The 14,532-nt window shown below is 40.4% G+C and overlaps 1 protein-coding gene across 14 annotated transcripts in view; it reads right to left on the bottom strand.

Annotated features, from left to right (window-relative positions):
- The window catches only part of LOC126918331 (mucin-5AC-like), a 304,827-nt gene that overhangs the window by 59,527 nt on the left and 230,768 nt on the right, over positions 1–14,532 (bottom strand). For 8 of the 14 annotated variants that reach the window (XM_050726086.1, XM_050726087.1, XM_050726088.1 and 5 more), the window contains one exon: positions 13,191–13,237. The exons of the other annotated variants lie outside the window; for them this stretch is intronic. In XM_050726086.1, the coding sequence (XP_050582043.1) occupies positions 13,191–13,237 (47 nt within the window). The remainder of the gene's footprint in view (positions 1–13,190; positions 13,238–14,532) is intronic. 14 annotated transcript variants of the gene reach the window in all.

Genomic DNA, 14,532 nt, shown 5'->3' with positions numbered 1-14,532 from the left:
AATCGATTAAAGAAGGAAGCGGATATCACCAGCGGTATTCAAATCGATTACACGGTGGCCAATGTAAAAATTATGCAAATTCCGCTTACAAGTGAATGGGACCCTCGTGACGAGCGAGGTTACAATTAAGCAGCAGCCAATTCAATATCGTGGTCCATTCGACGGAATATTCAACGGGCTGGTATTAAATGTCGCCCGGCCTGTTTATACAAAGACGAGTCGGTGTACTCGCTGATCTTCACTTCTATTGTTGCACTCGAGGTGACAAGTATAGATAATCCATTGTTTTATAATTTGCATAAATGTTACTAAGTTTACCATATTTATGTAGTTACTTATCCATAGTACTCCAATTTTAAGTTTTGAAATTACAATTTTGATATTTATAAAGAATTATTTTCCTGAGGAATTTATTACATCGAATACATAATTCTCAAACGTTTACATCGATTATATAAAATTGCATTTTCGGTAAATACTACTTTGTTAGATTACAGAATGGGATACATGACTTAGACTTTACCTTAATGCTTGAAGCATTGATGGAATTACCGGTGGTTGATGAGTTTAGCGGTAGGGATAGGCGAAATGAGTGATCTGTTCTCTGTCTTCACCCTCACTTTTCCGTCTTACCAATCTTCTCCTTCAATATCACCCTCCCGGCTGCTCTATTCTATAGCAAACTATACTCCACTTCTACTGAGGAATAATCCTCTATCGTGTGAACTATGTCTTTATATACGACTATAGTAATAAAACCATTCTTTATATCTTATAAAATTATAAATTTATGGAGACATCTATATGCCGATATTTAAGATTCAATCGAAATAATTACAAATCTATCTTAAATTCAACATGATTTACCAGGACTGAAGTAACGCTTCTGAATCTTGTAATTACACACAGTTAAAGACATAAAATCCTAATTAGAAAAACGGAAGGAACGAACTAAACCATCTCGAACGAATCTTCGAACGTTAGGTCGCATTATGGGATGCTTGTTCCTCGCACCCGCTTTCATCTACATATGTTCTCGTCAGCTGCGCTTTGTTTCCGGAATAAGAGCTCATTACGAATGCAAAACCGTCCATTCATATTCAAAATTTTATATCTCGTTCGTGTTCCCACGACGGGGCTAATTTATTCGGATTCGATCCGTGCTGCGACAAATCCAACGACTCCCGCCCAGCTTCTCTTTACCTTCTTTTTCTCTACTTCACTTCCTTTACCTTCTTTTTCTCTATTTAGCCTTCGGTTTCACGACTATTAATAATACCGCCAACTTTTTATTGCTCATTCTGTTCTGACTTGCAGATCAACCTTTACGACCGAAAGAATCGATGCCAGCTGACGTACTTTTAGGATTCGAAGAGCTTTCGTTTCTATATCGACTCCGTGAAGCTTGCAACAATTATGTGGTGTGGATCGATCTATGACTTTAGTTCGATCTATGACTCTTTTTCTGTGTATCTTTCTTAAAGACAAAGTTCAAAAACCAGCAACCTCCTATTTAAAGTCACCCTGTCCAAATTATATTTGATCCGCTTCAAATATCATCGACCAACATCGTAAAAAAAAATCGGACAATGTCCACATCTGGCTCAGTCGGTATGAGCGAAACCGAAATTTTCTAGCTCATAATGCATGCATGATATATGCATACAATTCTAACTCGTTGGCTCGACGCGGCGAAGCAGATCCCGGGCAACGCATCGTGCTCTGCATCTCGTTTCTCCGCATCCCATCCTTCGTCCGTTCGCGGCTCGCTCCGCCTCTCGTCGAAGAGATAATCATATTAACCGGGCTATAACTTGTCTATGCATAAGCATAATACCGTGGCGCGGCGTGGTCCTGGGATCCTGGCCAGGATACGGGGTATATTTTACGCGCTCTGCTCGGCCGCGCGCACACCCCCAGGACCAGCCAGAACCCGAACTCTCCAGTCGTTGCTGGCTGGTTGAAGCTTGGGCTCAACCGGCAGAAGGGCGAAACCGGGGAGAAGTTGCAATGTACAACGTTAATCAGCCTAATTGAATTAAGCACGCGCGACTGTTGTAATTATGACTATTTATAATGATTCCGCCGCGTGTATCTACCCTGCGAATACGTCCCTCTCCCTCTTTCAACGGCGCGCGAGTCGCTACCGACGAATATTAGTTTACATGCGCGTACACGAATCGCGTTTAACGCTACCGTGAGCTTCGTTCGCTCTCGAGCCCTTTGGGGAGCGTGTGGTGCCGCGGTTACGTGGATGAACCAGCCCCTTGGACGATTCAGATCAGAGCGATGAGGTGGAGAAGGATTAGTTTCGTCAGAATCGAGAAGTTTTGTGTGGTTAAAAGGAAGTTCCATAGATAATTTAGAGTAGTAAATTAAAATAGATTAGATAGATAGATTGTAAAATATGTTAAAGAACTCGATATCATGGCTAACTGAAAATAGTTTGGATAAATAAATAAAAATTAGTTGCGTTAACGCTGAACTAAGAATAAAAAGCTTGTACTTTTATAACTCATTCTCCTCTACCCAAGATCATTTTGTTAGTATTAAGACTAATCCATAATTAAATACAATTCATCACTTAGGCCAAAGGTCCGTAAATAATTATCACCCACGTTTAACGACCAACGAACGGAAAAAGATCATGAGGTAAAAGAATTCGCAGTCTTTAAGGCAAACAGCGTAACCTACTTATCTAATTCGCTTCCTCTTTAGCCATAAAGACGTGCTGGGTAAACGTAGCGTGATAATGAAAGCGGGTGTTTAGTCAGGATTTCCGGCGGAATCGTTCTCTTTGCACCTTTCTCTTTCCAGCCCTCTGTATTTATATCTTCTCGCTTTCTCTCTTTCTCTCTGTCTTGCACACACAGACCAGTAACAACACGCATCAGAAGTCGTACTTCATTAAGTCAGTAACACTTCTTCCAGCCGCGTTACTCATCCCTTTCACGGTGGGCTCTTCTATGAGAAAGCAAGATCGAGAGGGAGTAAGATTAATTGCATTCCGTCAAGAGAGGAGGCGTATTTTAAACGAAACCGCCGGTGCTCGCGCAGAAACGCCGAGGCGACTGAAAGGAAGGAAAGGAGAGAGGAAGGAGGAGCTGAAAGAGAAGCAGCCAGCACGCAAGAGGTGGAGAGAGGAACGACAAGCATCGGAGAAAAGGAAGAACGAGGTGGTACTGTGAGCAGAGTGAGATTCCTGCCACCGATGGAAGAAGAGGATTCGCGGCTGCAAAGAGAACCTCCTAAGAGGCGAGGGTAGAATCGAGGATCCAAGAGAGAGGAGACACCGCCTAAGGCCTTGTTGTATTTATCATATAATTACCATAATAGAGCCTCGAACCACCCGTCGCCACCTCCTGTGCTCTCCACCCTCGACCACCCCCGGTGCCGACCGACCACCCCTTCCCTTCCTCCTTCCATGCTCTGTTCTAACAGCCGCAACCGCAAATTGGAAACTCGCGAATACATTTTCTCTTCGTTGCTCTCTCGTTCTTCTCGCCCGAAATTGTTTACCATAGGATGTCAGCCGTTCGAGAACATATTAACGACGCCGTGGAAGATCATTCGAATTGAAGCATTAATATTTGTCTGCCGAGGAATCTCGTGCATTTTATGCATTTGCGTTGAATCGGCGAAATAATCCCATTTGGTTCGAGAAATAAATATTGCCTTTCTAAGTACATTAATATATTTATTGCTGACCTATCCACTAGATAATATATGCTATATGTTAACGAATAATTTTTTTTAAATATTTATGATTTTTTATTTATATTCCATGTTTAAGTTGCGATATCATTCTATAGATATCGCTAAAAATCGTGTTGAATATAATAATATTCCGTCACTTCGTCCATTAGATATACATCTCTTGCACTTTTCTAAAACGTAGTAAAGGTAAATATTCAACCATGAATACAATTTTTTAGGTAGCGAAATTTCACGCTAACCTCGCCATTAACTGCGGCGAAAAAATGCTGGAAGAATAAATAACCTCCCGAAATTCGTCAGAACTGACGCACGCGTGCTTCTAAAAATTTCATTTCTCTGGAGAGCTTCGCGGTAGCAATGTGTCAGTGGGAAAAATTCGCAAACCGCTCAACCACGTTCTTTAGAGCCAAGAATACGTATCTTCGCTCACAGTATTCCCGTATCTGGCGATGCATGCGTTATTCGTGAGAGGCAAACTTTTCACAAGCGGCTTTCCTTTTTTTTTTTTTAGTTTAACGATATAGCGTCGACGACGACACAACGACGTCGACGGCGTCAGTGGATGGAGCAATTTATATCGATGGCTTATTCCCCTGGCTGCGCGATCGGTCTCGAATCTATTTTCAAGGTCTATTTCAAGTCGTTTGTATCCTTTCTTCGCGATATTGGCTACGACATTGGGCTAAAGCACGACAGGGCTCCGAAGATGGCTGCTTATGGTTCTCTCTTCTGGTCGTTTCGTCTGAGGCAACCCCGCGAACCGAACGCCACGCGCAATATCTCCCGTTTCTGATAGTCTTCTCGGTGATTCCTTCCAATAACGGTATTTTTCTTTCAGTTTCTTACTACCGTTCGATTAAGGCGCCGGTATATTTTGCGTGGTAAACTTATTGCTACTTAGAAAGCTTTAAATCAGAATTATTCCTTAGCAATATGAGAATCACTCGACTTCATTTTCGAAGAAAACTTAATAAAAACAAATTTTAGTAATATAATCATGACAGTCGTGTCTTGTCAGAATGCTAATAAAATTGAAAAATATTGTATATAACACATACAATATACATAAGTTCTTTCTAATCTTTTATGTTAAACGATCAAACACTTTCCTGAGGCACTGTATGCATATTTACGAATAGAAAGATAATTAAACAGTAATAATTTTGTGTAATAGAGGAGTTCAAGTGATTTTAAAGGAACCTACGAAGGGAAGGAAAAGATCAAAGATGGCGTTTGGTTGTTAAAGGGCCGGAGATGGATTCTCCGGTTTCTTCGGCAACCACAAATCGCCACCTCGACCCATTCCATTCGCCCTCTTTTGAATTCGCTGGCCTCCTTTTCTGGTCACGGATGTGCAACCCGTTGGAAAGATATTGCAGCTAAACACTCGGTTCTTTGATGCCGCTTCAGCCACGTTCCCTGCGAACCCCGGGTAGATAATTAACGTTACAGGTTAATCCCGCGAAGAACGATGGCCAGATAAAGACAGACCCGTGGGTTTAATAACAGGTTGCCTTTGGTGAGGTGATCTTGTTGATCGCGTAACGAAATACCGGCATAATGCGAAATTAATGCTTCTTGGTATGAGAAGCTGTGTAGATGCTTCTCTAAGTACAATGATACAATGTATTATATTAACATATAATATTTTATTCACCAAAATTTTTAGGTAATAATAGACTTCTACGTATAAAGAAACCAAGCGTAGATACTTCTTCAAATGCACTGATATTTAAACAAATATGTAGTATTAAAATACTTTCTCTATAAAAATTTTTCCTCTCTTCGACATTCTCTATCCAATATTTTTTATTTTCTCACCATTAATTAACTAACGACGACACAGAAGACACGTAGTAGTGTACACGTAAAACGGGCGATTTGCTTCGATACCAATACTTCATTAAAAGACCGATAACGCAATTACCGATATACTTCGAGCAGCAATACGTTTAATGAAAGCGTGCAATCACCATCGTTGGAGATGGAACGGGAGGTAGAGGATGAATTTGCACACGGGCTCGGGACGTCGAGCGGCCTCTTTTACGGTCGTTTCTTCCTGTTGAAAATCGTCGACGAGCAGGGAAATTGTCGACTGGCTACGCGAGGCCGCGTAAAAACGTCTAAATTGCGCGTAAATAATTATATTTGCATATTCATTGAAAGGTAAATATTTAATGCCGACGCGACGGGAAAGGGATCAGAGTGAGTGTAACATGAACGCGGAAAGTGAGGCGAGCAAGTGTCCGAGATATGGAAAGAGGCGTAGAACAGAGATGCAGGGGTTGGCCAGGCTGGCCACCGGCCATGAGAGCTGCCGAAAAAGGGGTTGAATATACACGTCGCGCGAGACTCGACGGAAATTTTAGCTTAATTTTACTTAACTACGTCGGGTTACCCCGTGGGGCTCCGCTTCAGGGACAAGTGTTATTTTTGTAATTCCGAGCGACGCTAATGGGAGACCTCGGCTTAACTCCACGCGAAACCCGACAAAAGAGAGTGTTTACCGTCACCGACGAATGTGTGTATCACGAAAATCCGCTAGTGTAAACGACACTCGGCTAACCGTGTTTTAAACCGACACTGATATCATCCTGGTCTTTTATTATATTATTGCAAGATTCTATTCTGCTATTTCAGTGTAGTCTTTCATAGAATTGAAAGTTCTTGATGAAATGTTCAATGTAAACCAACACAGAATCACTTTGTTCGTAGAATCGTGGAATTTAGAGAATCGCGTTCATTGAAGAATTTTACTATTACTGAATGATATTGGAATATAAAAAGTTGTCATGAAGTAAAATATTATCGTACAGAAACATTCTGAATAGAATGGTAAAGAATTATATAAAACTAAGTGATAAATTAGTGATATAGTTATCCAAAATTAATGTACGATAAAATTTCGTCCATTAATGTATAACAAATAATAACAAGTCAGTAACAAAGTCATTCATAAATTTCTGACAATTATATGTCGACATAATCCTCTTTTGAACGACGCTATTCTCCAACAAGAATAGCAAGCAAAAACAATATACCTTGCCGGCACCCTTTTTCTAGGAACGAGTCTAAAGTACACGTTGCTCAAGAACACGTGAAAGGGACGTTGATGAGATTCCAGGGAAAATGTACAAGCGCCAAGCGTCCCAAGTTACAGAAGCTGGGACGCGTATCGAGCGTGAATATTACATCGATCAGGCTTTGACGATGATACAGAAGAAGAAGGGGAGAGATCGTAGGAAGAGGTGATGTCGCCTATTATCCGGTGAAACACCTGAGCCCCTGATTCCCGGTTACACGTCAACCGTGCGTCGTTCTTGCGGAGAGTGTATGAAAACCAGCACGCACTCTATCGCCGCCGGTGTCAGTACTGTGGCTAAATTACACTGGCTCCGCGTATTATCCACCCTTAAATTATTCTCTGTTAACCACAAAAATAGTCCCTTGCCATCCCTGTTTCTCTTCCCATGGTTTCCCGGTTTTCTCACGACTCTCATACAACGTGTCACTATGGTCATCGTCTCAACCGCATCGACGGTATATTCTATGTGGTTGCTTGATGGTTACTTTTGTTTTCCCAAATTTATTTCAGTACGTCTGTTTATCTCCCGCGATTGTAGGAGGATACGGCCACAAAATTATAGTTCGGTGGATTTCGCGTCATTCTCGCGTATTATTTACAAAGATATTACAGTTAATATCTTTATTCGTTTACATATTTATTTACGAGAGTAAAGTGAAGCAACGTATAATTCGGGAAAACATCTACGATGTTATAGTAACCATCCATGAGAAAATACGTATGTCCATACATATATCTGAACTAATATTATATAGAGTAGATTCTATGATATTAATATTATTCTTGGATGCGATATGGAATAACTAGAATTGCACTAAACAATAGGCTAAAAATGTAAGCAGAATTTATCGAACAAAACGCGCTGAGTAGGACTCGATATAATCCAGGAATAATGGGATATTATCAGTCTTGAATTACAGAGCCATCGAACGTGCATCAATAATCGTTAACAAAATTCTGCGGGTGTCCGTCGATGTTTGAACTTTCTCCATTGGTATCACGCGGCACAGGTGAATATTAACGAATGTTTGCCTAGGGGAATGCGTTCTGTCCAAGCATGATGGACGCTTTCGAAGCCAGAAGTTCGGATAGAAGTATGCTCTTGACGTCCAATGTCGGACCCCTGTTCGGTGAGAGATGGATCATCCAATTCCCTCACATAGGTACTTATCTCGTTCTAAACGACAGGTATCTTTTTACAGTTTACCGTACAAATACGATAACGTATTTGTAATTATATCATGTGAAAGCTAGGCGAAATTCCAAAGTAAAATTAACGGAACTGCATATTCTGTACAAGGAAATGCATCATAGATACAAGGCCACCCAGATGAACTTAACATCTCTTCCATAAGTGGTTTCACGTGTAACATTGACAAGTTTCGGATTAATATTGATAAATTCGAGAACGCGATCACGAACATAGCAGAGCGAACCGGTACGTGCACACGCGCCTGAACGAAAACTTTAATCATAAAAATTGAACGTGGTAACGGACAGCTGACCGCTCGTTCCGATAAAAGATATATCACTCGAATCTCGTTATATTTTCGCGGCTTAAAATATTTACAAGCCAGACGAACTTTCGAAACAATCTCGAACTCCGTCTAAAGGAGTGCCGTCATAAGTATATGACAATGTCCTCCGAGGAATTGCATGTTTTTTATCAATGTTAAAAGTTTGAGACACTGGAACAACTTTTTGTCCATCTTTTTGAGAAATAAGAATATTATAATTGCAGTTTTCATTTCTAAATATAATTAATTACAATTTTAATACTATTAAATTACTATTGCTAATTACTAATATTTACTATTACTAATTGCTATTAAATTATATTATAAAAGAATTATATTAAAAAGTATAAAATATTTCTAAATACATATTTCTAATAAATTTTATTTACATAAGGAAGTCATTATCTCTCTTTATATTCTAGCATGCTCCAAACTATTAAACAGAAGCGTACATATTAATTACTACTAAAAAAAATATTAACATCTTACCATATTAAGAACACAATACGTATCATTTGACTAAAATTGCGATCATCAAACGCAGATGGTGCAAAAAAGTGTTTCCGAAGAGCGAAAGTTGCGCGAAAAAGTGTCAGCCTGACCATCGGGTTCGATTCGATAAAAGATGGATGATTCGACATCAAGCGTACGACCGATCGATCTCCGAGCTGACGCGCTCGAAGATGAAATGCACCCTTGGCGACCTCGAAAGCGACCCTAACGCTTTGTAGAGCCGTGCGTTCTGCCCCCTTTTGCGAGCCAATGCTACTCGACTGGTTCAAGAAGCATATTTACGAGAAAGACGCGTGCCCCGCGTTGGAAGCTACGATCATCCCTTGGATATGTCCGATTTCGAATACAAATTCCTCCATATGTAACTTGGAGAAACGGTTATTGGTTCAACTAAGGGTTATTAGGTCCGGTAGGTGAATGGATCCTTTTTTCTTGACCATACGTCCCATGTACGATCGCCAATTCGGCATAGTGAGTCATTTCCAATGAAAACCCTCTTGGATTTATTTATGCTGAACGTTAAAAGAATTGTAAGGAAAATTCTTGTAGATTTTCTATTTTTTATATTCTGTGAAATAATATAAGCGGCGGTTTTAGCTAGCGTTTAATTCTTTACAGTCGATGTTTTACCCCAAGTGATACATATAAATAGATGTATTATTTCGGAAACTGTTCATAATTTCAGTGCCTTTCTATTATATATTCTTCTAAACAATGATTATCTAATCTAGAGTCCAATTTTCAATAAAAATAACAATTCTTATCTAAGAAATTTAAGGGTAAAGTGCGGTTTAGTTTGCCTATAGAAGGTTAATATCGTGAAAACTAGAATGTAAAAACTTCCAAATGGAAAAGAAAGGGATAAATTACATCTTCGACTAACGTCCTAATAACGCTGTCATTTCCAACTTAAGGAGATTTAACGAGGGCACGAGCGAAAGTGGGCGAGCCGCGGAGATTTATACGAAGGGACAAGCGCGAGAGTCGAAGAGGGCGCGAGGGGTTTCAGGTTTCCTCGCGGGGTTCCCTGTACGATGGCCGCCGCGCCATAGAACAGCAGTACATTATTTCTTGATGTCAAATAAAGCAATTAGCATGTGCCCTGACCAGGGTCCACGGGTTCTAACCCGAGTAATCTCGCCAGGGTCCCTGGCGTGTGCGACATCTTCATCAGAGACGGACCCTCCTCTCCTTTCTCCGCCACTTTCTATCCTACCGCCCCCTTTGCCTGGATACTCTGCTCACGTGACTATCCTGCTGCCCCTGCCCCTCTCCCCCTAGAGACAAGGAGAAACCAAACCTCGCTTGAGCGTCAGAGAAAGAGAGAAACATCCTCCACGGAGTGAAATTGCAGCGAGGAGAAGAGAAATGGTCGAGAAGGCGGCCTCCAGCTCGGTGCAGCCCGGTTCCAAGGGAAATTTCCACAAAGGTTGACCCGCTCTGTTAATGAATGTTGTATAACCCTTTTAATGCTTTAAGCCTCTTAGATTTTTCAGAGAGCTCTCGACGCGGCGACGAAGAAGGCACGCCTCTGGAACTCGCCCAGCCCACAGGACTCACCTCTCTTTTTCCGCTCTCCTGGTGCACACCAGAAGTGGTTTGCTAACGCCACGGGAGAAAAAAGGCCGAGCGAGAACGAGGAGGGTTTCGCCTCAGGGGTAGGTAATTATGTGGCGGACGTAAATTAAGCTTGTTTAGATTGGGATTTTTATTAAGGTCTTTATGAAAGAGTGCTGCCGCTAAATGATGCCGCGAACATTTTAACCGACCGGGATCCCTGCGAGCGTTGATTGAAAAGGAAACGATGGCTTCTTTGCATTCATCGATCTGAATTTCTTTCTTCTTTTCTTATCAAACTATTAAATTATGGGTTGTCCGATAGATTCCTTATTTTTTATTTGCTCACAGAGGTAATTTAAAATCCTTGTTAAAAATAGAAAGAGAATATGAGGTTTGAATTCTTTCTGGGAGATCCCAAGGAAGTCGTAACTAATGATCAGGAAACGTGTATATAGCGACGGAGCAGAATGTACGTAACGACGTATACGGAAGAAATAACTAAGGGTTAGTTTAATCGTACTTTAGGAGTCGAAGGTTTTAACCTTTCTGTTGTCCCCCATTTACTAAGGGTAAGAAAAGACTGCAGTCAGTCGTATACCTAATGTCCGGTCCACTTCTCTAATATATGATACTGTGTAAAATAAAACTCCGCTAATCGGAACACTTTCGTTTCGATATCTTTAACTCCACCTTCTTTCCAATTCTACTTGCTACTCTACTGTTTACTAGTATCACTTACTATATTATTAATCTAGATAAAACGTTTTCTCCCAAAATTTCCTTTAATAACTCTTCTGTAACAAAAATTAAATTTTACAAATGAATAAGATTATATCTTTTCTGAAAAATGTAATTTTTTCGAAAAACGTTAATTTATCAATCGTACAGAAACAATGTTCATATCTAAAACCAGTCCAGTTTTAGGACATGTTAATTATACTTTGAAGTTAACGAGGGGCTATTTCAGTATAGCAAACAGTTAACCGCCTTCGCGCTAAGGTTTGTGTACCGAACTTCGGCAAAGCATTTCGCAGATATAAACTATTCGCTATATCGTAAATACGCATGCTTTCGAATCGGCCGCCGTAGAACGAAATTCCTGGTGGAAGTTTAATTCACGCGAGCATCGAACCAGGCGTAAACGTTAAATGATTTGTTGAATACTTCACTTTTGCACACAAATCGGGAAATGATATCTTGTCCATTACATCGCTTATTGCTAGATATATACAGTATATAATATTACTTTCATATGCTTGTAAATTAAATTACTATCGCGTGCTATTAATTCATTTTTCGCCTTAACTTATTAAAACTTTTAAAACTTCTGTTCCTATGGCTAATGTAAATTAATTTAATTATGATGAATAAGTTTCAAAAGAGATACTTATTTCTTTCAATTACTTTTATCTATGAACTAAAACTTCCTACTTTTTAATAACCGGTCTTGAGAAAAGTGATTTTTAATTTTTTTCTATATCTTCAGGAACTGAACAAACAGGAACAGAAATAATCAATGACAATTAGCGGACAGTCCCCGCCATTAGCCTCGTCAAGCAAGCTTTCTTCAAGACCTCCACCAGAGAGTACCGAAAATCGAGATTTAACGTTGATTTTCTTGGATAGCCTTTGCGAGTCAAGGCGAGGTAGGCTCTGCTCGCTCGTTCTCTCGATTAGGCTTTGCCGTCATTAAAAGTTTATAAAGAAGCAGAGCTACCAGTCTAGGCACAGAGAGTGTGTGTGAGAGAGAGAGAGAAAGAGAAAAGTGGTGGAAGAAGTGGTGGAACGAGGTTCGGGGACGGGGGTGAAGGGATCAACACCCCACTTCGTTGAACGGGAGCGGTAAGAAAGTGAGGCAGACAACGTAGGAGGGGCAGAGATTCCAAGCAAGTTTTCTCATGTGCAATGCATAATGAGGAAAGGCAGACGGCGCATAAAGGGCCTACAAATGAGGCTCGGGTTATACATATACATTCGAGCTAGATACGTGTATCCAACGCGTGCAAACGTGCACGTGCACACGCACAAGAAGGCGCGAAAGACTCACGGAACCATCTCCCCACGTTGTGCTACGCACCGTTACTACCCGCGACTTCTAAACGTGCAACCAAGTTAAAAAGTTCTCCCTCTGATTTTAGTTATCCCGTAGAAACTTCAGAAACGGTGCATTCGTAAAGTTCTCGGTTAATCTTCTGTTTGTGTTGCGCTCGTGTTAAGGCGTGCAGCGAACGTCGATCTTCGGATCATTATGTAAGATTTAGGGGATAGACGTTTAGACGACTAATGTAGGGCTTTCTTCTATGATGAATATCGCTTGTTTGATATGTCAATTTGATTGCATGTAAATATATCAAAGAGATTTTTAGTCCTGTAACAATTCTATGTTCTCAAAAATATTTGAACAATCCAATTCTTAGTAGATATTAACAGTTTTGATAAAATAAGGAATTCGTATTATGTACTATGATTAATTTTATGGGTTGTTAAGTGTTATTATAGCTCTGTCAATGAATTTCGTTCATGGTAGAGTTGTTGATTGTTCGATATAGACCATTAAAATAATAGCCACCGAAAATACGAGCACGTAATGACCGACGCATGCTGCATGAAAAGCGATTAAAGGTGTTGGATCGATTTTCCCTAGTAACTGACTCGCTACGCTCGCTGACTACCAATGCAAACTGTCGAACACATTGTTAACTTGTTCGACATCGAATATAAACACAAATTGCTAGTAACCTGTATTTTATTTTATACTATCAATTAATTTATATTATTGAGAAAATACCTTGGCTTACCTTGTTCATGATTTGGCGGGGATAGTCCCGCCTCGTGTGGGTCGACGCTGTAACAGAAGAAAACAATCATTGTTTTCTTATAATTACTTGATTCTACGCATTATAATAGATAATAAATTAGATACAATCTTTTCCAAAGTCTATAGTTTATAGTCAAAGTTTATAGAATCTCTTTTAAATGTTGTGTGATAATTATTCAGAGTAAAAGTATTCCATAAATATTTTCCTACTAAATTTTTCATGTCACATCCTCGAATTAAATTTCATCATACGAGATACGCAAATAATATTTCGTTCAACCGCGAAAAAAGGTAATCTTGCCTCTCGCTCGCCTTCTCAACCCTTTCCCTTATTACTGCGCCTCGTGACGTCAGCTAATGCACGCAGGTTAGTCCCCGATCGTGCACCCAGTCCCGCATCTTCGCCCCCAACCTTCTCTTCTCTTCTACCCCTCAACGGGTACCTCCGAATTCCCGTAATCTAATGAATGGCCTAACCCCAATATCCTCTCGGCTCAGCCTTACCGTCACTACCCTCTATGTACTTCGTCTGTATGTACCACGCATGTAAATACTTTCACGAACGAGAGATTCGAGCGATATCGGCTCGCTCCGGTGCGTAGCGTGTTTCTTCAAAATTCGATTATCCTCCAGTGTCGATTAATTATTTTAACAAATAAATTATTTTAAACAAATTAATTATTTTGTCCAAACTATTTCCTCTTAACGAGTCCTCGTTGATTTGGTCAAGACGATCGAAACGGATGTCTAGCAATCTCATCCGGACATAATTTATCCATGATTAAATTAATGTTTTTCGGTTAACGAACAAACTCTTTACTACAGAGACATAAATAAGAGGAGAAATAAGAGGCACTGATTGTCGAGAAAGTCATGAACGTGTACGTTGGGCGAAACAAACAAGAAACGCACCGGAGACTTTGGAAAACGCGAAAGGGGACGGAAGAAATTAGTCGGAAGCAAATTGGCGAGAGTTGAAACTTTTCAATGTGCTTCGTTAGGTGCAGTGACCCAACCGTGCAGTTCACGATGGTGTTTGATCCAGCAAACTGTACTGATCGCGACGAGGAAATGAAACTAAAACACCAGAAGAGTAAGAAACAAACAAAAGAAAAAAGAAAACAGAATTCGCAGCATCTCGTATCAACCGCATCCGCCGTCATAATTAAATCCAGACTTGCGGAACAACAGCTAATTACTCGACGGGTGGAGATGCAAGGCGAAGTTCTTTCGTCCAGAACGAGGGACAGACAAGGCAGGCTCGAGGCAACGGCGGAAACCCGGCCCTGGAACAGGGCAAGGAAGCGCAAATGTGTTTATTT

The sequence above is a fragment of the Bombus affinis genome, chromosome 7 (assembly GCF_024516045.1).
Source record: "Bombus affinis isolate iyBomAffi1 chromosome 7, iyBomAffi1.2, whole genome shotgun sequence".
Lineage (NCBI taxonomy): Eukaryota > Metazoa > Arthropoda > Insecta > Hymenoptera > Apidae > Bombus > Bombus affinis.
The sequence above is the reverse complement of the archived record's forward strand: the minus strand, read 5'-3'. Positions and strand labels throughout refer to the sequence as shown.